Source organism: Mauremys mutica, chromosome 2 (genome assembly GCF_020497125.1).
Source record: "Mauremys mutica isolate MM-2020 ecotype Southern chromosome 2, ASM2049712v1, whole genome shotgun sequence".
NCBI lineage: Eukaryota > Metazoa > Chordata > Testudines > Geoemydidae > Mauremys > Mauremys mutica.
Genome location: NC_059073.1, coordinates 175,486,597 through 175,510,099, shown reverse-complemented (window position 1 = coordinate 175,510,099; position 23,503 = coordinate 175,486,597). Strand labels below are relative to the sequence as shown.

Sequence of the window (23,503 nt, the reverse complement as noted above, 5' to 3'; positions counted from 1 at the left end):
TCTGCATCAACAGTGTCATACTCCTAGAATCACTTTATTAAATAGCTGGGGATGAATGCCCACACAACATACATTTACATTTTGCATTCCCATATGGATTTCAGTCTCTATGTTGTTTTCAAATATGGTTTTTCTAATAATCTTGCCATATGATATTTTCCATCATCTACATATACAGCTGAATTCACCTCTGAGGAAGACCAACACAAATAAAATGGCATTGGTAATAGCAAGCAGAAACTGGTGATGCGAAGACTTTTCAGCCTGTGCTGAGCAATAAGAATGTTATCTATACTGCATATACATATGGTTTGGAAGTGTACAGAACTGTCTAATGCCCTGAATTGTGTTATACTTAGAATTCATACACTCCCCCGATCCGGCAGACAAAGATGGGCCCCAGCGACGACCCCGAGGCCTACCTTGTCACGTTCGAGCGGACGGAGGTCGTCACAGGGTGGGCCTGCGACCAGTGGGCTGCCATCCTGGCCCTTTACTTGACAGGGACTGCTCAGGCGGTCTATCGAGGCCTGTCTGCGGAGTCAGCCCAGGATTACGACCGGGTGAAGGCCGCGGTCCTAGACGCCCTAGATGTGAGCCCGGAGACGTTCCGACAGCAATTTAGAAGCCTGGCCTACCCCATCGGGGCTCGGCCCCGTATGGTGGCCCAGGAACTCCGCGAGACCTGCAAGCGCTGGTTGCAGCCAGAACGCCGAACGGCAGAGGAGATAACGGAGCAAGTGATGAACAGTTCACCCACATCCTTCCCCCACGGGGAAGGGCCTGGGTCCTCCGCCATCGGCCGGCGACCCTGGCCGCTGCCGTTTCACTGATGGAGGACTTCCTTGCGGCTGTAGTACTGGTGGGCCCGGTGGTTCTAGCAGCCCCACCGGGGGCAGATCGCCCTAGCTCCAAGAAGAAGACGGCGCTTGCCCGGGCTGACGGACAAGTTGCATATCGGGGGGCGGAAGCCCAGACCCATACCACAGCAGCCCCCGGGCAACCCGCTCGGACCCTGATTCCGACGGTGCGGGGGGGACCCCGGGAACCCTCCAGGCGACAACCCCGGGGCCCGGCCTTGGTCCGGACGAACGGACCTGGGGCCCTGTTTTTCCTGCAGGGAGTCTGGCCATCTACAGCTGGACTGCCCCGGACTCGAGTGCACCTTCAGCCAGGTCTGTTCAGGGGAAGCCCATGCCCGTCGATCCCAGGCAGCCAAGCTCACTGTGCCCATGATGGTTGAGGGGTACTCGACAACGGCCCTCCTCGACTCAGGCTGTGGACAGACGTTGATCCGACAATGCTTGGGTCCCCCGGCTGATGCTCGTCTGGGAAAAATCCGGCTACAATGCATCCATGGGGACATCCGACCTTACCCCAGCACCCGGACCCAACTGACGATTGATGGGGTCACCCGCTCGATGGTGGTGGGGTTGGCGCCGCAGCTGGCATATCCGGTGATCCTGGGCTGGGACTGGCCCGAGTTTCCCGCAGTCCTACGCCGCCATGCCAGGGAGGGCCCGGAACCCATGCCAGCCTTGGGAAGGGAGCCCCCAGAAGCCAAGGCAGACGAGCTGGAAGCCCTCGACCGTGCCGACTGGCCGGGAGGGTTGGAGGACATCTCCGCGGGAGATGTGGAGGATCCCTTGGCCCCCACGGATTTTTGCCGAGACCGAAAGGCTGACCCTACACTCAAGCAGGCATACAAACAACTGGCCACCATGGATGGGACCATCCTCAATCCCGGCCGGGCGGCACAGTGGCCGCATTTTGAGTTGAGACGAGAGCGCCTGTATCGGGTCGAGAAGGACCCTCACACCGGGGAGCCCCGGACCCAACTCCTCGTGCCCCGATGTCATTGGCGGGCAGTCTTGAAGCTGGCCCACAACGTCCCAGCGGCCGGGCACCTGGGCCACGAAAAGACACTGGCCCGGATACTGAGGCGCTTCTTTTGGCCGGGTATATATCAGGAAGTAAAACGCTACTGCAGCTCCTGCCCCGAGTGCCAGCTGGCCGCCCCAGCAAGAACTCCCAAGGCACCCCTAGTGCCCATGCCGGTAATCGAGACCTCCTTCGAGCGCGTGGCTATGGATCTAGTAGGGCCTCTCCCCAAGAGCACTGCAGGGTTTCAATACATCCTGGTTATGCTGGACTATGCCACCCAGTTCCCCGAGGCGATTCCTCTGCAAAACATCACAGTCCGCACTATCGCAGGCGAGTTGGTGAAGATCTTCGCCCGCGTCGGCCTGCCCCGGGAGATCCTCACAGACCAGGGGACCAATTTTATCTTGCGATTACTACGCCAAGTGTGTGAACTCCTGGGGATCAAGCAGCTGCGGACGTCGGTATATCATCCCCAGACCGATGGATTGGTCGAGAGGTTCAATCGGACCCTAAAGGATATGCTGCACAGATTCCCCCAGCAGGACCTCCGCCGATGGGACTAGCTACTCCCACCCATGCTTTTAGCGGTACGAGAGGTCCCCCAATCGTCGACCAAATTTTCGCCATTTGAACTGCTGTACGGCCGCCGGCCCCGGGGCCTCTTGGACCTAGTGCAGGAAACCTGGGAGCAAACCTCATCCACCGCCCAAGGCCTTTTGAAATACGTGATCCAGCTGCAGGAGCGTCTTAGGCAGGCGTGGGCCCTGGCCCGAGAGAATTTGAAAGCCGCCCAAGAAACACAGGCCCAGAGCTACAATCGGGATGCACAGACCCGCGACTTTCAACCCGGGGACTGGGTCCTTCTCCTTCTTCCGTCCAACGAGTCCAAGCTCCTGGCTCGGTGGCAAGGATCGTATGAGGTGGTTAGAAAAGTAGGCCCAGTAACCTATGAGATCAACCAGCCCGACCGGCGAAAGAAGCTATAGCGATACCACATTAACCTTCTCAAGCCCTGGCGGGAACAAGAGGGTCTTTTCATCAACCCCTACCCACCAGAGCCTGAGCTCGGACCCCAGATAACCCACATCGAGGACCCGGAGGGGCCCCAGCTTGGGGAGACACTGACGGAGGCACAGCTTAAGCAAACCCAGTGCCTCCTACAAGCATTCTCCCGCACTTTCACAGCCCAAAATACACTACCCTGGAACATCATATGATTCAGACGGAGCCTGGGGTGGTGGTCCGGGGCGCGACCCGGCCCCTGCCCTATCATAGGAGACGTATCATTGACGAGGAGGTACGAAATATGTTAGACTTGGGGGTGATTGAACCCTCGCAGAGCGAGTGGCGTAGCCCTGTGGTGCTGGTCCCGAAGCCTGATGGCTCCCAACAGTTCTGCATCGACTTCAGGCGCGTCAATGCCCTCTCCAAATTCGATGCATACCCCATGTCCCGGATAGACAAGCTCTTGGCCCGGCTAGGAGAGGCCCATTATATCACTACCCTGGATTTAAGTAAGGGGTACTGGCAGATCCCCCTCAATCCAGCTTCCAGGGAGAAGACGGCCTTTGCCACCCCTACGGGCCTCTGTCACTTTACCCGGATGCCCTTCGGCCTCCATGGGGCCCCAGCTACATTCCAGCGCCTGATGGACCGCCTCCTCCGGTCACATCAGGACTACACTGCGGCCTATCTGGACGACGTGGTCATCTATAGCCGCCACTGGGAGAGCCACCTAGAACGGGTCGTCGCCGTCCTGAGGTCCCTGCGGGCGGCCAGGTTAACGGCCAACCCTAAGAAGTGCTGCATCGGCTGGCAAGAAACCACCTACCTGGGGTACACCATTGGAAATGGACAGGTTAAACCCCTTGTGGACAAGGCTCAGGCCGTTGCAGCTTGTCCTCCGCCAGCCACGAAACGCCAAGTACGTCAGTTCTTGGGGCTGGCGGGGTATTATCGACGGTTCATTCCCCAGTTCGCAGCGATCGCCGCTCCCTTGATGGGGCTCCTAACCAAGGACAGCCCGCGACAAGTGAAGGGGACTCCCGAGTGTGACAAGGCCTTTCAAGCACTTAAAGTAAGTCTCTGCTGTAAGCCAGTCCTGTATAGCCCCGATTTTGACCAGCCATTCATCCTGCAGACGGACGCCTCGGAGGTGGGGCTCGGGGCTGTCCTCTCCCAAGAGGTGGACAGGGAAGAGCACCCGGTCCTCTACATCAGCCGGAAGCTGTTTCCCCGAGAGGAAAATTATGCGGTGGTTTAAAAGGAACCACCTGCTATATGCCCTGAAGTAGGGTCCTGCTCCAGCACTGCTCCTTCACTTGCCAACTGCATCTATAGGCTGCAATGTGCAGCACAAACATGTCCCTGGTTGAGCATTGCTTCATAAATATAATGTACCGCTTCTAGAGGGCATAACTGTACTTTAAAGAAAAACATGGATGCAACCTCTCATTCAGTAGAAGGCTGTTCATTTAATGCACATAAAATATGACTCAGCCCATTGAGAAAGCCTTCTATAAAGCAGCTATAATTGTTTCTTAATTATCAGGTTTCTAGTGTTATATTTTGGAACAATTATATGCTATTTTCAGCATGTGCGAGAGTACAGTTAGCACTTTTATTGCAATTCCCTTGGAAATAAATAATCTTGCTCAAATAGAATTCATCCAGTACAATTTCCATAGATATGCAAAAGAAATGCTGTTGGTGGCATGTTCTTAACCATCATGCAGTTTCCATTGCCTTGTATTTTGTTCTCAATTACATTATCATTAGGGCCCCCAAAATTGCTCCTAATAATAAGGATCAAATATATATATATATATATTTCCATACAGATCCCCACCTGCTATTGACTCAATTGCATGATGTTATTTCAGGTAATAGGAAACCTTATTTAGTTGAGAACTGATCTTTTTTTTCTGCAAAGGGTTGAAAAGCTATCTCATCACAAAATTTATCCATCTGTTTATTGCATATCTACTGCCACATTAGTGAAGACAGTCTTAAATTCTCTCTGCATTACCTGTTTCTGAGTCACTGAATACTAAGAAGCCAATGATCCTAAATCAGGGGTAGGCAACCTATGGCATGGGTGCCGAAGGCGGCACGCGATCTGATTTTCAGTGGCACTCACACTGCCCAGGTCCTGGCCACTGGTCCGGAGGGCTCTGAATTTTAATTTAATTTTAAATGAAAGTTCTTAAACATTTTAAAAACCTTATTTACTTTAAATACAACAATAATTTAGTTATATATTATAGACTTATAGAAAGAGACCTTCTAAAAACGTTAAAAAATGTATTACCGGCACACGAAACCTTAAATTAGAGTGAATAAATGAAGACTCGGCACCCCACATCTGAAAGGTTGCCGACCCCTGTCCTAAATGTTTATGGGTTCTAACATATACAGCTCAAAATGGGGTAGTAATTGGTGTCTGCCACAGACTACCAAACATCACTAGGGAACAGGATGAATGCTTCCTTACACTTCTATCTACAATGCATAGGAAAAAAGCTGGTGATCGTGGGTGACACATCCTAGAGGTCTCATGCTGCCACTACTAAAACATTCTTGAAATTTCTAAACATCATAGATGACAATTTCTTAACTCAAAAATAGTTGCAGCCAGCACAAGGGAATTCTATATTAGACCTTGTCCCAACAGATAAAGAGGAACTGATCACAGAATTAAAAATAGATGGTAGCTTAGGTACAAGTGATCATGACTTGAACACATTTATAATGTGCAAACAGAATAAATCCAGACCAGTAATATATAGACTTGATACTGTAATAGGGCCAATTTCACAAAGCTGAAAACAATTATGAGCCAAATCAGCTGGAAGGAAGAATTTAATGAGAAAAGTGTGAATGATAATTTGGAATCATGTAAGAACACCTTAGTAGAAGCCCCAAAAGTCCCAGTCCCACAATTGAGGAAGAAGGCTGTAGTGGTTAAAAAACTGTCTTGGTTCAGAGGGAAGTGAAGGCAACTGTAAAAAAATAAAATAAAATATATAACTAATGGAAGAAAGGGATAGTTGATAGTAATGAATTATAGAAAATTGATCTGGGAAGCCAAAGGACACCAGGAGAATTCTATGGCAAGCAGAGTTAAGGACAATAAAGCATTTTTTTAAAAAAAATATATTAGGGAAAAAAAGAATCCAGACACTGGTATTAGTCCATTATAAGATGGAAAAGGTAGAATTATCAATAATATATAAAAGGCAAAAGTGTTCAATAAATATTTCTGATCTGTATTTGGGGGGGGAAAAACAGATGATATAGCATCTGAAGAAGTGGGTATTCACCCAAGAAAGCTCATGCTGCAAAACGTCTGTTAGTCTATAAGGTGCCACAGGATTCTTTGCTGCTTTTACAGATCCAGACTAACACGGCTATCCCTCTGATAGATGATATAGTCTCATCATATGGTTACAACATTATTTCCATGCTAATAGTATCTCTGGAAAATGTTAAGCTGACCTCACTAAAGGTGGAAATTTTTAAGATCCAATTAGCTTGCATCCAAGCATTTTAAAAGGCCTGGCTAAGGAGATCACTGGACTGTTCATGTGGATTTTCAACAAGTCTTAGAGCACTGGAGAAGCTCCAGAAGAAAACTAATATTGTGCCATTTTTTTTTTAAAGAGTAGACAGGATAACTGAGGTAATTACAGGCCTATCAGCCTGACATCTACCTCAAGCAAGATAATGGAATGGCTGATACGGGACTTGATTAATCAAGAACTAAAGGAGGGTAATGTAATGCAAATAAACATGAGTTTGTGGAAAATAGATCCTGTCAAACTAATTTGATATCTTTTTTTAAAAATGAGATTACAAGTTTGGTTGACGTAATGTACTTGTACTTCTGTAAGGCATCTGATGCGATATTATAAGACATTTTGCTTAAAAACCTCAGATGATATCAAATTAACATGGCACACATTAAACAGATTAAAAACGGATTAACTGGTTAACTGATAGGTCTCAAAATGTAACTGTAAACAAGGAATCATCATTGAGTAGGTCTGCTTCCAGTGGGGCCCTGCAGGGAGTGGGTCTTGGCCCTACGCTATTTAACATTTTTTATTACTGACCTGGAAGAAAACAAAATTATCACTTATAAAATTTTCAGATGACGCAAAAATTGGGGAGTGGTAAATAATGAAGAAGACTGGTCATGGATTCTGAGAGAGCTGGGTTGCTTGGTAAACTGGGCTCAAGCAAACAATACAAGCTTTAGTAAGGCTAAATGTAAATGTATACATCTAGGAAGAAAGAAGGTAGGCCATACTTAGAGGACGGGGGCTCTATCCTGGGAAACAGTGTCTCTGAAAAAGATTTAGTCATGGTGGATAATCAGCTGAACATGAGCTGACAGCATGACACTGTGGCAAAAAGAGCTAATACGATCCTTGGATGCATAAACAGGGAAATTTTGAGAAGGAGAGGTTATTTTACCTCTATTTGGCATTGGTGGGACCTCTGCTGAAATAATCTGTCCAGTTCTGTGGCCCACAGTTCAAGAAGGATGTTGATAAATTGGAGAGGATTCATAGAAGAGCCATGAGAATGACCAAAGGATTAGAAATTTGCCTTACAGTGATTAACTCAAGGAGCTCAATCTATTTATCTTGACAACGAGAAGGTTAAGGGGTGACTTGATTACAATCTGTAGGCACCTACATGGGGAACAAATAATTAACAATGGACTCATCAATCTATCATTGAAAAGTATAACACAGTCCAATGGCTAGAAGTTTAAGCTAGATACATTCCAGCTTGGGACAAGTGTAAAATTTTAATAGAAAGAATAGTTTATAATTGGAATAATTTACCAAGGGTTGTGGTAGATTCTCCATCTCTGCCAATTTTTAAATAAAGAATGGATGTTTTTCTAAAAGATATGGTCTAGGAATTATTTTGGGGAAGTTCTGTGGCCTATGTTATACAGGATGTCAGATTAGATTATCATAATGATCCCTTCTGGCATTAAAATCTAGAAACCTATTAATTCAGATGTCACAGGGCAATCTCACCTGCTGCCCTCAGCTGGCAGGCCGCAGCAAAACAATCACTCCTGCCTCCGTTTCCCCTTTCGGAATCCCCATAACTCCATGCAAGTTTATCCTCCACTCCATCAACAGGATGCATTTCCAGAACATAGTTCAAAATAGTCCATAATAAAAGTCAGACACATTTAGTCCACTGCTTACCCCAGCGCAAGCTGTCATTAAAACTCAAGACATCCTGTTTCTTAATGCTCCATTTATCACACACAGGTGCTTTCAACTGCATCTGGACTCTGTCAGTCCTATGCTCTCCTTGTATGAGGACTGCTACCCCAACCCTTCCAGCTGAAGTATAACACCACTCATCCCAGCAAGAAACTTCACAGCCTCTCTGCTGGGAGCATCCCTGCCAAGGGAGCATCCCTCACTTCCCCAGCCCTCTCATGTTTTCTCTGGATCCAGGTGTGTGGCCCTGAAGATATCAGCTGGTAAGACCACTCCAGCCCTTGGCTCTGGCTGCCTGGTTTAGAGCCAGCAGACAGCTCTCCCTGCTGCTGCTGCTGCTCCTGCCTTCAGCCCTCTGGCTCCGGCTGCTGTCCTGTTGACACCAGCCAGCAAATCTCTCTTGCTGCTCTCCTGCCTTCTCCCAGGAACCACTGGTTCTGCTTCTTTCTGGGACTCCCTCAGTCCCCTGGTCTCTATCACCTCTAATTTACCCATCCTTCCTGACTGAACCAGTCTGCTCTGACTCACTCAGACTCCCTGTCACTCTCGTCTCCACTGATCTACTTACTGGCTCTTTCTGTATCTCACTGAGTGTCTCCCCAGAGATTCTCCCCACTCCTTCATAGTTCCCAATAACTTGGTCAGTCTCTCTCTCTCCTACTGAGACTCTCCCTGGTCCTTTACAGCTCCCAGGTGCTGTCCTCCCCTCTTAATTGGCCACATGGGAGCACCTGTTCTGGCACAGGGGACCTGGATTGGCTTCATTTACAGGGGCCAGCTATCCTGTGACAACAGGATCATTACAATGTCAAAGAAATTGGAAGAGAAATATCTACTTGGGAAATACAGGAAAACAGTGCTAAAGCACTTTCAAGAGAATAAAGTATATCTCTAATTTACATACAAACATAATGGCTCCCCATAGAATAATGTGTCAGAGTTGAGGTCTTGGTCCTTATCTACAAGACACTCAATGGTCTTGCTCCAGAACACCTGAAGGTGAAAGATGAGAACTGCATCTGACAGCTCTGTTCTGGCAAAATGGAACTGTCCACTGCAAGGGAAAGGCTTGTCTGTGGAGGTAACAAAGTTTTTGCAGGGGCCAGGCAAAGATTATGAAATGAACATGAAAAACCACCACAGACCCCACCACCTTCTGTTCCAAGTATAGTATGCACTTCTTCAATCATTTTTATTTTTAGCTATGTAAACACACACCGGGTAGGGGAACGCAGGCCCACCCTACACCACTGCGTTCCAGCCCAGGGCCCTGGCGGGGGCGAGACGAGGGTCCCGCCACTGGGTTAGCGGGGTTCTTTCTGCAACATAGACTCACCGCCGTGTCGTTCAGTCCCTGGGCTACTTCCTACCCGATTACGCGTCCCCCTGGTCCCTCCAGTTCGTCCGGGTAGACTGCTGCTGGCAGCTCAAGCTCTCCCCCCGGCGCAGGCTCTTCCAGTTCCTCGGGGTACTCGGCGGCAGGCAGTCCTGGTAGGCCCAGTCCTTCCTCTAGCTCAGGTTTCCCTTGGTCCAGGGCCTCCCCTGGGGTGGCAGCAAGGTCCGAAGGGAGCAGCATGCAGTCTGCATCTGCCTCCCTCCCTGGTGCTGCCCTGACTGAGCTAAGGGCCCCGCCCTTTGTACTTCCTGTTCCACCCCTCCCCTTCCGGGGGGTGGAGCAAGCTTGGCCTGGCCCCGCCCACTCAGGTTGAGAGAGTGGCTCTTTACCCTCAGGCTCGGAGGGAAGCCACCCTGGCTCCCTACAGTTCGTCATGTTGCTTAATGTGCTACTGGAGGAAATTCAGATACTATGGAGATCAACACTAGATAAGAGCCTGAATAGAACAGACTAGTCTCCTTACATAGAAAAGATGTAAACTCTCAGGTGTCAATTTTCCACTCAGCTCAGATAGAGTGGGAGAGTTGGACTGTAGAGAGCCAATTACTCCAAAGCCGCCCAGCCCCAGTGCAAGTTAGAGATGCAAAGGTTTATAATTACAACATTTACTAGAAGACATTCAGACAATTATGTCCACATATTACTACTTTACATTTGCAGAAGGAACACAGGCTTTTCAAATACCAAATGAAATCCTTTGTTCCACGTAGTATGGCATTCTTGTCATACCTGGTGCTTCATAAGAAGATTAACTTCAGTAATAGAAAGTTAGTCAAAAATGAAAGTCAGACTCTCTGCCTCACTTCACTGCCTTTGCATGGGACACATGTGTATGTATATGAATTGGGTAGCATCCCTTTTAATACTTTGTGAGCCCTCTGATGGTGCTCACTGTCCTGTGTTTCCAGAGCAGCAGTATATATACCTAACTAGGCCTCACATTTTGTATATTAGTTAGAAAACACAGATTTTTTTGGACCCTACTATGCCCATGTAGTTCTTTCATATTCTGATTGTTGTGTAAAGAACAAAAGACACATCTCAGCGGGCACAGAACTGCCATTGCTAGGTCCCCCCAGCCAGCCTCCTCCAAAGTGCAGGCCAACTCTGGATCAGAGCTGGCTGGAAAACAACAATTCTGTTTAGTGAAAAAGTTTGAGATTTCAGAATTTGTTTTCATTTTGCATCGGAAAAAATCGAGACATTTCAAAAAAATGTTCACAAGAACCTCTAAGAGAAGAATAGCACAGAGGTAAGGGCATGAAGTTGGGAAATGGAAGACCCAGGTTTACATCTGTTCTCCGAATCATATGGAGCAGGAACCTGAACCTGGGTGTCCCATCTCCAGGGTTAGACTAGTGCTCTCACCACCAGGCTAAAGAGTTAGCCTCTTTGTCTCTCAGAATATTTATTTATACAAAGTGAAATAGCTGCTAGAGGTGGGATTCCCTCAATCTCCTGCTGGAGCTGTTCTGCTATGTATAAATAATCAAATATTCATTGGGCTAGACAGAGAGAGAGAGAGAGAGAGAGAGAGAAAGAGAGACTCTATAGCTTGGTGGTTAGGGCACTCAGTAGGGTCACCCACATCCCAGGTGAGTGCCCTAACCACTGGGTATTGGCTATTCTGGGGTCAGCAGGGATGTCTCTCTCTCTCTCTCACACACACACACACACACACACACGAGAAACCTTTATGATGAAACAGCAATTTTTCAAGGGGGGACTGGGGGCTGTCAAAAGTTTTTCAATCAGCTTTAGAAATGATAGAGAGGAGGAGAAGTGGCCAAAGTATGCTATGCTGTGGCTTTGCTCAGCAGGTGAATGGTGCCTTGGGGGCCATTACCAGCTGGCTCAGCTTAGAGAAGCCCCTAGACATACTCTAACTCTGAAATCGGTATTGCCATGTCGGATTAGGGTTAGTGTGCCTGCAAATCGACAGTATTGGCCTCCAGGCGGTATCCCACAGTGCACCACTGTGACCGCTCTGGAAAGCAATCTGAACTCGGATGCACTGGCCAGGTAGACAGGAAAAGCCCCGCGAAGTTTTGAATTTCATTTCCTGTTTGCCGAGCATGGAGCTCTGATCAGCATGGGTGGCGATGCAGTCCCAAATCCAAAAAGAGCTCCAGCATGGACCGTACGGGAGATACTGATCTGATCGCTGTACGGGGAGACAAATCTGTTCTATCAGAGCTCTGTTACAGAAGATGAAATGACAAAGCATTTGAAAAAATCTCCAGGCTATGATAGACAGAGGCCACAGCAGGGACTCAGCACAGTGCTGCGTGAGAAGCGTAACAGAAAGCCAAAGAATCAAATGGACGCTCATGGAGGGAGGGAGGAGGTACTGAGGATTCCAGCTATCCCACAGTCCCCGCAGTCTCCGGAAAGCATTTGCATTCTTGACTGGGCTCCAAATGCCTGAAGGGTCAAAAACATTTTCCCGGGTGTTTCAGGATGTATGTCGTCAATTTACACACCCCCCCCCCCCCCCCCCCGAAAGAAAAGGGAAAAAAATCGTTTCTCGCCTTTTTTCAATGTCACCCTATGTCTACTGCATGCTTCTGGTAGACGGGGTGCTGCAGCGCTAAACTGCAGCATCCTCTCCCCTCCCCTCCCCGGTGGCAGGGAGGGAGGAGGTACTGAGGACTCCAGCTATCCCACAGTCCCCGCAGTCTCCGGAAAGCATTTGCATTCTTGACTGGGCTCCAAATGCCTGAAGGGTCAAAAACATTTTCCCGGGTGTTTCAGGATGTATGTCGTCAATTTACACACTCCCCCCCCCCCCGAAAGAAAAGGGAAAAAAATCGTTTCTCGCCTTTTTTCAATGTCACCCTATGTCTACTGCATGCTTCTGGTAGACGGGGTGCTGCAGCGCTAAACTGCAGCATCCTCTCCCCTCCCCTCCCCGGTGGCAGACGGTACAGTGCAAAAGGACTGATAGCTGTCCTCGTCATCATCCTGTGAGTGCTCCTGGCTGGCCTCGGTGAGGTCGGCCGGGGGCGCCTGGGTAGAAATAGGAATGACTCCTGGTCATTCCCAGCAGATGGTACAGAACGGCTGGTAACCGTCCTCATCATAGCAACTGGGGGCTGAGCTCCATCAGCCCCCCGCCCCTTTCATGTGTAAAGAAAAGATTCTGTACTGCCTGGACTATCATAGCAGCGGGGGCTGGGCTCCTCTCCCCCCCGCACCCTTTAATGTCCTGCCTGAACTATCATAGCAGCTGGAGGGGGGGAGGGATAGCTCAGTGGTTTGAGCATTGGCCTGCTAAACCCAGCATTATGAGTTCAATCCTTGAGGGGGCCACTTAGGAATCTGGGGCAAAAATTGGTCCTGCTAGTGAAGGCAGGGGGCTGGACTCAATGTCCCTTCCAGTTCTAGGAGATTGGTATATCTCCTATTATTATATTTACATTGAACAATAATTTAGCATACTACAAAAAAATTATAAAGCAACAATATTAATCATAGGTGGATAAGACATAATTAATATAAAATCACATAAATGCTCAACCTGGCTGATGATGAAATATTGTCCCTTTCCCCTCTCAAAGAAACATAGTTCATAGATGAGTTTTCACTTTTCATGTCTCCTCTGCGAATAGTTTAAAAATTAAAATGTCATGCTTCTTCATCTCAGATTAAATACTTTCCCTTCACAACCAAGACTGTGGTAATAAAATCTATCAGTTTTACCATGATGTGCTGTCAAGATTAAACAAGAGGTGGACATGGAAAAGAGAGAAAGGAAAAACAAAGGGCCTGATATTCACTTTGTGATCTAACCCTTAGTAAGGGGTCACTGCCCCAGGAGCATCCCCGGAGGGAAAATGCAACTCAGGGAACCACAGTCTCATTCCTGGTCACCCTGCTGCTGTGGGGAGGTGCAGGGTGACCAGGTGCAACAGGGCTACATTGCAGGACCCCTGACATGCCAGTGTAGCTATGCCACCAGGTGTTTTGGGGGGGGGATAGAGCTCCACCCACTCAAAGGGGGTGGTACTGAGCATTAGTCATGCAGAATTGAAGTCTACTCCCTTGTGCCAGTGACAGGATGGGCCCTGATCTGCTCCTGAGGTATTGAGAAAATGCTCAATTACTAGAACTTTTATATTTTTGTCATAGGTTCATAGACTTGAGACCTCTCTGTGCATCCCACATGTTGATCTGTCTCTCTGACATATCTTCCTGGATATCTCATCATCACCATCACGATTGCACCTCAACACCTAGCTGTTGCCTTTGACTCTCACTTCACTTCTGGACTCAGTATTGTCAACCCCAAGCATTCAAAATTTATGTCTGGCCTCCAAAATATCATGAGATTGACTTTAAATCATGAGATTTTAACATATAATAAATGTTGGGTTCTTTGTATTCATTTTCTGGCTTTTGAACTTTTTAGCGATCATGTTTACAAGTTTTTCTCCATGAGTGCTAGAAACTTACCTACATTTTAAAGAAAAATTGAGATCATTCAAAATTATAACTGGGTTCAAAAAAGGATTGGATAAGTTTATGGAGGATAGATCCATCAGTGGCTATTGGCCAAGCTGGTCAGAGAGGCAACCCCATGTTCTGGGTGTCCCTGAGCCTCTGACAGCCAGATGCTGGGACTGGACAACAGGGTATGGATCACTAGATAATTGCCCTGTTTTGTTCTTTCCCTCTGAAGCATCTGTCATTGGCCACTGTCAGAGGACAGGATACTGGGCTAGATGGACCATTGGTCTGACCCAGTACGGCTGTTCTTATGTGAATCTCATGTAATCACCTGACAACAGAAGCTGGGGCTTTAAGTGAAACACCAAATATTGTGAGACTTAAGATAAAATCACAAGAGTCAACAACATCTAAGTGTCACACATCTAAGCCACGTCCACATCTTGCTGCTTTTTTCCATTGTAACAACTCTGAGGTCTGGCCTTTTCTATCAACTAAAATTCCCACCAAGGCTCTCATCATTTCTTGTCTAGGCTCCTGCAATATTCTCTTCTCTGGCCTCCCTGACCCACATTGTCAATTAAAAATACAACTGCTATGATCACTGTAAGGGTCCGGTGTGGGGGCTCGGCCCTCTCAGGTGCGGCCGGGAGCCAGGCCGCCTCACTACACAGCCTAAATTAGTAGTTCAGTCTCCGAAGGTCCAAGCCCTAGGTCAGGGCGGGCAACAACCAATAGTCCAACGGCTCAGACCCTCAGGCAGGGGCTGAGCAAACAGAGTCAGTAAAGCCCTAGCCCTAGTCAGGGCGGGGCAACAAGCAGCAGTTCAAGGGCTCAGTTCCTCAGGCAGGAGCTGAGCAAAACAAGCAGTTAGTGAAGCCCAGCCCCAGGTCAGGGCAACAGACAGTAGTTCAAGGGGCTCAGACCCTCAGGCAGGGGCTGAGCAAAATAAACAATTCAGGGGCTCAGGTCCTTGGGCAGGAGCTGAGCAACATCAATAGTTCAGGGGCTCAGGTCCTTAGGCAGGAGCTGAGCAAAACCAACAGTTAGTGAAGCCCAGCCCTTGGTCAGGGCGGGGCAACAAACAGCAGTTCGAGGGGCTCAGACCCTCAGTCAGGAGCTGAGCAAACAGCAGGTAAGTCCAGACTTCTATGTCTGAGCGCTGGTGTGAGGGGGAGACTGCCACCCGTGAGTGGGGTGGCAGGGGGGACACAGGCCCACCCACTCCACTGTGTCCCAGCCCGGGGCCCTAACAGCGGCAGTTAGTCTGCTGCTGTGTCGGTGGGGTCCTGACCGCAACACACCGACATCGGCTCAAAGTCTGCTGTAGCCAGACTGGGGTCAGCTACCCCCGGGCTACTTTCCATCTCCCCCTCCATGGGTACCTGCTCATCTCTGGTGTCCGGCGCTGGGTCCCACACCATGGGCTCCTCGACGTGCTGAGGGCTGGCTCGCTCGGGCTGCTCCTCAGGACTCGGGTCAGGGGGACGCTCGAGCAGCTCCTCGGGGTACCGGGCTCGGGGCAGGCTCGGCCAGTTCTCCTCAGGGTACCGGGCTCGGGGAAGGCTCGGCCAGTCCTCCTCAGGGTACCGGGCTCGGGGAAGGCTCGGTCCAGCAGGAGCTCGGTCAGGAGCGTCTGTCCTCTCCGGCCGCCGGGCAGCAACTGAGCGCTGGGGCCGTGCCTTTATACTTCCTGTCCCGCCCCTTGACTTCCAGGGGGCGGGAACAGGCAGCAGTGGCTCCGCCCACTGCGGCGGCGGCTGTTCTGGCTCGGCCCTCTCAGGTGCGGTCGGAGCCAGGCCGCCTCACTACAATCACCTTCCTGGACTGATTAAATCAACTTCCTCTTTGGATGCCTTGAATTCACCACTTTAAATTCAAGCTTCTTGTCCTCATCCTTAAGGGCTGTCCCTAGCTCTGCCCTTCTCTATTTATCCTGTCCCCTCAAGTGCCCTTGTGCCCTCTTCCTTGCTGACTCTTATGCTTGCAACACTTCCCCAAACTGATCCATGAAGCCATTACCCTCTTTAAATCCTTCATGCAACCGAACAGAGCCAGCGCTCCCACAACACTTTTGCAGGGGAGGGACAGAAAGTGAGACAGCATGACCCCACAACCCACACATAGCCCCAGGAGCCTGTTCCCCACACCTTTCAGGGAGACCCATGAAACAGCAGCTTCCCCAACTCTAGGCTAAGTGGGAGAAGAGAAAGTTAGGAATCCTCCAGATATCCCCTGGAAGCAGTACTTGTACCTCATGGTCAATTGCTTTGCTGGATTAGCAGCTTTCTCCTATTATTACTTACCCTTCCTTGTTCTACAACTTTGGTGATAGTAATTTGTGTTACAATACAAGAGGTGCAGTGTTCAAACCCTGCTGATGATAGTTACAGTTGGATATCAAAGACAATTGTATTTTCTTTTAAAAAGTAAGCAATTATAGACAAAAACCTTTGTTAAAAAAGCACCATTTCAAAATCAAACACTGGAAAGCTAAGAAATCTGATTTACAGTTTTCTGTACAATATTAATTTAGCCCTCTTCAGCACATGTATTATGATACCACCTTTGATTAAATTATCACATTTTTGTTTCCACCAGACCCCTGCCTCATTCAGTGAACAAAAATGCGTAAGTGTCAGAATTAAATTTGCATGGGCAATTGTGAATTCTATCATATCCAAACACGAGTGTTTTTCTTTTACATTGCAGCCTAAATAATATTCCTTTAACAGTTTTATTGTAATATAAATATTTCCAAAATGGAATCTATCATAATGCTACAATACTTAATGATGATATTAAATAAAACCAATCCTGCCACTGATTGTTGATGTGGGGAACTAGATATTTCCCCCAACATCATTTTTGCCATATATGATTACCCTTTGTTTACGTTACTTCAACCTGTTTTGAATTCAAGTGATGAGTTAATATCTAAAATGATCGGAATTAACTTGTGCCCAGGCTGTGACAGGTTGTTACGCAGTTGTACAGATAACCAGGGACCAGCCAAGGACCCTTCCCAGCTTCTGTGTGCTCTACTCGAAAGCACATGAAACGTGAAGTCCCTGTGTTCAGATAAGTGCAGGAACTGCTACCTCCATGCCACACCAGCAACCCACATTGTCCTAAAAGTCCCCATTCCATATCTACTCACTTAGCATTACAGGCGCTAATCAGCAAGCGTGCAGCTTGCCCAGGTGAGTGTAGTGGCAGGTTCTCTCCTCAGGCATGTTGTGGAGCTCTGCAAGGCATTCATCCTGAGGCAGAGTATCTCCCAGAGATCCCCCTGGAGAGTACAGCTCTGTATCAACTCTAAACTGAGCTGTACTTTTAAAGTACATCAGACGGTTTGCGAGACATGTTATCAAATGACTTCTGAAAACTTAAGGTCCATATTCCGATCTGATTTACACTCCCTGAAATCAAAAGACTTACTACAGATTTAAAAGGGTATAACTGAGAACAGAATTTGGCTGTAGCTATATTGGGCTAGATCCTTGGTCCCACCAAAGATGTTTTGTGCTGCTCCAATAATGTAAAGTAGTCTTAAAGCTGGTTGAAACGGCTACCTGGGGAAATTCCTGAGTGGTGAAAGACTGGTGTAGCTAGCATCACACCGCTATCTCCTGCCCCTCACCCCCATCTCTCAGCTATCCAGTTTAAAGAATGTAGTGGGGAAAATAAAGTGTTACAAGAACACCCCAGCATTTCGTCAATCTCTAGCTGCTAAAATTGCCACCTAGGGTCTATTGCAGCTTGTACAACTTACAGACCCTTGGGGACACTCTGAGTTGTTCCTCAAGACTATACTGGTGTCTGGCAGCCCAAAGATCAAGGACCCATAAGGTGGCAACATCATCTAAGGATTTTCACCATTACACTCACTAATTCTGTAATTCTAAAATAAATATATCAAGTTTGTGTGGGATTGATTTTACAGATTAATGCTTTTGTTATCCTCTAGAAGTTTAGGAATCTTTCTCTTAATACTGTAGTTGTTTCATTATTTTACAAGACAAGACATGAAAGTTAGATTTTGGTAGTAACTCTGCACACATATGCAGAGATGGAACTCAAGTTGAGTACTTCTCTTGCTGCTTCCCCATTTCATCCCTCCCTCCTCCCCCAAGACCGAAACTACATGTACTTTTCTCCAATTTTTCACAAGCTCCCTGGTTTTCATTAGGTTTCCAATATGATTGATAGATCAGTTAAGTCCATAAGGTACAAACTACTCAATGCCAGGGTATCACTACTCACAAGTGAAGAAGCTTGCAGGACTTGGGCCTAAGTTCTTTGCTATTTCCCTTAATACCTCATGATGCATATCCTAACAAACTAACGTGTATATTGATCAAAACATTGATCTTTATCAACACCTATTTCACCTTTGACTAGGAAGGGAAACAAAGTTATCATATATGAATCACACTCTGTACCACACAACACCATATTTTCTATAAGAAGAAATTGGCACAAAACCAGAAGCACCTGAATGCTTACCTAGTTACATATCAAACATCGATAATGCATCATGGATCAGATTCTCAGCAGCAGAGGATTCATCTTTCTTTGGAGTGGTTCTCCTGGGGCCCGAGTGCTACCTCTACAGCCTGTATCTGACAGCAATGCAGCACAAAGCTGCCACAGTGCACCAGGAGCCCAATTCAGCTAAGCACATGCTTCAGTGCTCTGCTGAAGTGGTACAAAGAAGATCTGGCCCACGTACCATTCAGTAAGTAAGGAGGACAGAAACCTCCCAAAACACAAGAATTGCACATACACACTTCCCTTTATTTTTTAAACTGTTTAAAAAATGTCATGTGAATACTTTAGATATTGACTTAAAAATATAGTGAATAAGAGCAGGTTAGGACTTACCGTTACACCAAAGAAGTTGGTTTCATTCATAGCATCCAGAAATATTTTGCCAAGTTTGTGGTTTGTGTAGTTAAAATCCTCAATTTTTTGGTGTTTGTTTGTAGTGTTGAGATATTTCATTGCCCGCTGCAGTGTTTTGGCAATCACCCATATTCCATCGTAGGCAAAACCATGAAATTTACTGGACTGTCCATCTCCCCGTTTGTCATTATACTCCTTTTCATACTGCTGTGGTGTCTGTGGAGAAGGAAATAAAACTTCATGACATAGCTCAGGACTTCAGAGATTTTGGGTCCTGAATCTTCATTTTTTAAGTGTCCCATTGATATAGAAAAGATTTTTAAGGCAAGCACTAGGAAAAAAGTTAAAATCCCATGAGATCATGCATTCTTATTAATTTCAAAAGTGATGGTGGGAGGTGGAAGGAAAGAGCATAAACGGAGATGAATATGTATTGCACAGGCTGTGTATGTAAGAAGCACCCATTTTAAGTAATTTTACTTTCATACATCAGTCTTCTGTTCCAATGCAGCCAGCATCCTGGGTTGCAAGCTAGTGATCCATTGAATTACCAAAGGAGAAGATTCTTCCTGATCTCTGTCACAGAGGTTGGGGTATGCCCTGAAGTGAGGTTTTATAACCTAATCATTTTTTCCTAATGTAAGTGATTTTTTTTAAAAATCATAAAAGTGTCTAAGGTTTTATTATTATTATTTATTATTTTATTAGGGTTTTATTATTTATTTATTATTATTTGTTTCAGAATCTTGCTAAGCTCTTGACCTCAGTAATAGCTTGTTGCAATGAGTTCCAGAATGGTAGCATTTTGCACTCAATCTGCACAGGTGTGAATGACTACATGAGGGAAAGCAGTGGAGAATCAGGCCCATTTATTCATGGGCTGGGACTTTATGCATTATATTTTATACAGAAACAAATACACAGAACACATTTTATGGGCTTGTCTGCACTACCACACGGGGTCGATCCAAGATATGCAACTTCAGCTACGTGAATAGTGTATCTGAAGTCGACGTTCTTAGATCTACTTATCGCGGTGTCTTCACTACAGTAAGTCGACAGCTGACACTCTCCTGTCGACTCCGCTTGCGCTTCTCATTCTGATGGAGTACCAGAGTTGATGGGAGAGTGCTCAGCGGTTGATTTATCATGTCTGATCTGGTGGGTAGTGTAGACAAGCCCAGAGTGTTATAAAGAACATCTTGAAAAGACAAAGAACCTTCAAAAATCATACATGTGGTTATGTGATAAGCTGGCATTGTGAATATTTATCTATCTAAAATCTGGGGCGCATCCAATCCTGTGAGTCACAGAGAGCTAGTGAGGTTAACAATTTGCAGGATCAAGCCTTACTGAGTATAAATAATACATACAGCTAAGGAAGGAGATAGCAAAAAAGGTTTCTAATGATCTGTCTGCCCACATAGTATCTAGTACTGTGGATTGTAATTTGGGGATTTTGTATAAGGCTTGTGCGTTATTGCCTTAAGGGTATGTATGTGTATGTCTGTAGGGAAAATCCAAGAACAAAGACAACAGTGAGAAGGATTTTATCTGTATATCACCCTGCAGAAGAGAAGAAATAATATCTTACATGTTTTAAAATAGCATACTGGAGGAGGAGGATAATCATATCAGCTGCTATCCAAGTGCAAATAAGTAAATAATAAGGATGATAATTAAAAAAGAAATGAACTGACATTGTTTAATCAGAATGTTAAAGTATTAACATTTTTCCGGTAAGCACTGATGTCAAAAAGTGACTCATGGAAAAACATGAGCACCTCTGATTAAAGAAGTGTTTGGAAATCTGGCAATTGCCAGCGGCAGCCTTAGTTCTAGGTCTAATAATAGGTGCTTCCTAGGGCACCCCACTGTAAGGGGCACCAAAAACATAGGATCTGGTTGCCCTCTGTGCCTTGCAGTTACCTGTAGTAATACTGGTGTGCTCTACACTCAGCATTACCTTCTGAGAAAGGCTACTCGATAGCAGCACTGCTCTTTGGAGGCTGGCTACCTGCCTCCTAGCTGTGCCAGCAGCAGCGATTTCCTCCTCATTTGGGCCCTAGAAAGTCTTTAGCCAGAAGAACAGTCTTCAGGGACATCCCAGAAGGTGGGGAGCGGGGAGGTGGAAATGAAATGAGTCATGGAAGAGGCAGAGAGAGACCTGGGAAAGGGGCAGGAAAGTGAGAGGACAATGTAAGAGGAAGTGGACCAGACAGGGAAATTGAAATGCGGGAGGAGGGAGGCAGAGAGATGGACATAAATTGGCTACAAAGGAGACTGGGAATGGTAGGCGAAACTTGGGGAGACCTAGGGAAGGATGTGGAGCAACTGGAGATTGGTTCTAAGAGCCCTAAGGATTCCTGTGCTTCATAGACATTCATCCCCAGCATCGTGGGGCTGAGGGTGGACCTGCTCCAAAGTTTCCAGCACTGTTGAGAGTCTTTTCCAAGGCAAATGAAGCAGCAGGCCCTTAGGAAAGGTCTGCAAGGTGATGAAGAAAGGGACGGGGGCTTGTGGGAAAAGAGAGATTGTTTAGGGGTCCACTCATAGACAAGGGAGATAAAATGAGGGCAGGAGGAGAAAAGAGAATGAGGGTTACACAAAAACATGGCAGAAGAAAAGGATTGTTGTGGAGAATCTGGGGTGAGAGATGAGGGACTGCTTAATGCTTGCTGGACTCTGACTATTTCTGTTGGTAGTTATTAGTCCCTCTCTTTCCTGATAACTAAATTCACCCAAAGACACAAAATATTTAAAAAAAACCCTACCCTACAATGTCTCTTTCTGTAGTTATCAAATTTTAAATAATTGACAGGCAAAACAATATGTACATTAGGGGAATATTTTTGAATGTTGCAAAGTAGTTGAAAGAAAGATACTAACCCGTCCTGATATGGTCTTTATCACTTTTGAACTGAGAGGTTCAAAATCCACTCCAATGTAACCTTCCATGGCAGTAAGAAGATTTTTGCTGACACACTGTGAAGAATTAATCCAAGATTCCCACCATGAACTTTCATACCACCCAGGAATGATCCATTGATATTTACTGCCATACATCTCCTCATCATAAGCCTACAATAATAATAAAAAAATCAGTAGATATTGAGAGTTTACTGGTCAAAACACTTACAACAAACATCAGAAATAAAAGCTCTCCGCATTTAAGTTTCTACATAATGAATTTACTGCATATTTAAAGAATGCAAAAATATTTTAAATAACTTATTTTCTAACAGTGCAAATTTATTTCTTTTTTTGTTTCCAAATTTATGTACATGAAGATAGCATTTTAGAAAATAATAAGTCAAAAGCTGTTCAAAACCAGTTTAATTAGAAGTAGAGGAACAAAAAAGTACTTGGTATCTAAAAGGCAGCGGGGGCGGGGTGGGGGGCAGAAGCTAAACATGATTGAGGCAAGTGGAGCAATTCCATAAGAAATCCTCTATAAGGTGGCGTTCAACCTCAGTCTGAGAAGAGTGGAAATAGATGAGTATGTGTGCATATGCACAAACGTGCATTGTTAGTGTGAAAAGGCTACATTAAACACAGTCACTATATTATTTTTCCTTGGGTAAAGCACGCTTGATTTCAATTAATGACATAGTATCAGAGCAGAATGTAACCTTCTGCTGCAACATTGACATTAAAGTCTTATCAACTGATAAAGAATCATCCAAAATTGAAACAAGAATTAGGGAAAGAATATAACCATTACATCAGCTTGTAACCCAGAAGACAAAAATTCACAATGTTGCAGATGTTCATGTTGTGATGTGATAAAATAAGTTGAAGAGAAACATTAACTAGACATTTGTTTTTTGAGAAGTATGAAGCAGTGGTAAAGTTTGTGGCATAACAATCAACTTTTGCAGATATTCTCTTTTAAATAATAAACTATTTAATACTGAAATCTACTTTTCAAAACTTTGAGCACAGCCCATTAAACCCACAGAGACTGGAAGTTTTACTTTAACTACACAAAACACACAGAACAGAGGTATCCACAATACTTTATTTTTCAGACATGTATGGTAACATACATGAAAATTTGTTCTCCGTGCAGAAGAGGAATTCATTATGGTTGATAAAGGAATCCTGAACTTTTGTATTGTGAAGGAAAGCCTCCTTTATCTAGCATAAAACCTGCAAATCTTTCCTGAAGATTCTCTTTCCTTGTTGCTGCTGGATGTCTTCTTGTGGACATTTCAGTTCTCTTCAAATAGTAATTTTCATGTTTCTTTGCTTGCTTATAAATATGTGGGATGTTAGAGATGCAAGGTGTGTAATGGAGCTAAAACAGATGCCCAAGTCTTTTAGAAGTATATGATACAACCCTAAAAACCTTAAATGTAACAGACTTTCATAAAATCTGAAAAAGGAAGAGATTCTTACAAATATTCATTTTTTTTCAATCTGCATCATCCTTATAGAGAACAGACTAGGAGCAGAAGAGGGAATTAGCCAGGATATGAATATGAAGCATACTTCTTACTCAGAATAGAATCCTTATGAAAAATACTCCAAAGAGGATCTGAAGAAGGCCTTGGGGATACTTGAAGATGAGATGGAAATGTTAAAGCAAGAAATAGAAACATGGACAACT

General features: G+C 45.9%; 1 protein-coding gene across 1 annotated transcript in view; it reads right to left on the bottom strand.

Moving 5' to 3' along the window:
- The window catches only part of GABBR2 (gamma-aminobutyric acid type B receptor subunit 2), a 940,989-nt gene that overhangs the window by 474,835 nt on the left and 442,651 nt on the right, over positions 1–23,503 (bottom strand). Inside the window, exons 6-7 of the mRNA XM_045004115.1 lie at positions 21,781–21,972; positions 18,871–19,107 (exon numbers count right to left, since the gene is read on the bottom strand). Coding sequence (XP_044860050.1) covers positions 18,871–19,107; positions 21,781–21,972 — 429 coding nt within the window. The remainder of the gene's footprint in view (positions 1–18,870; positions 19,108–21,780; positions 21,973–23,503) is intronic.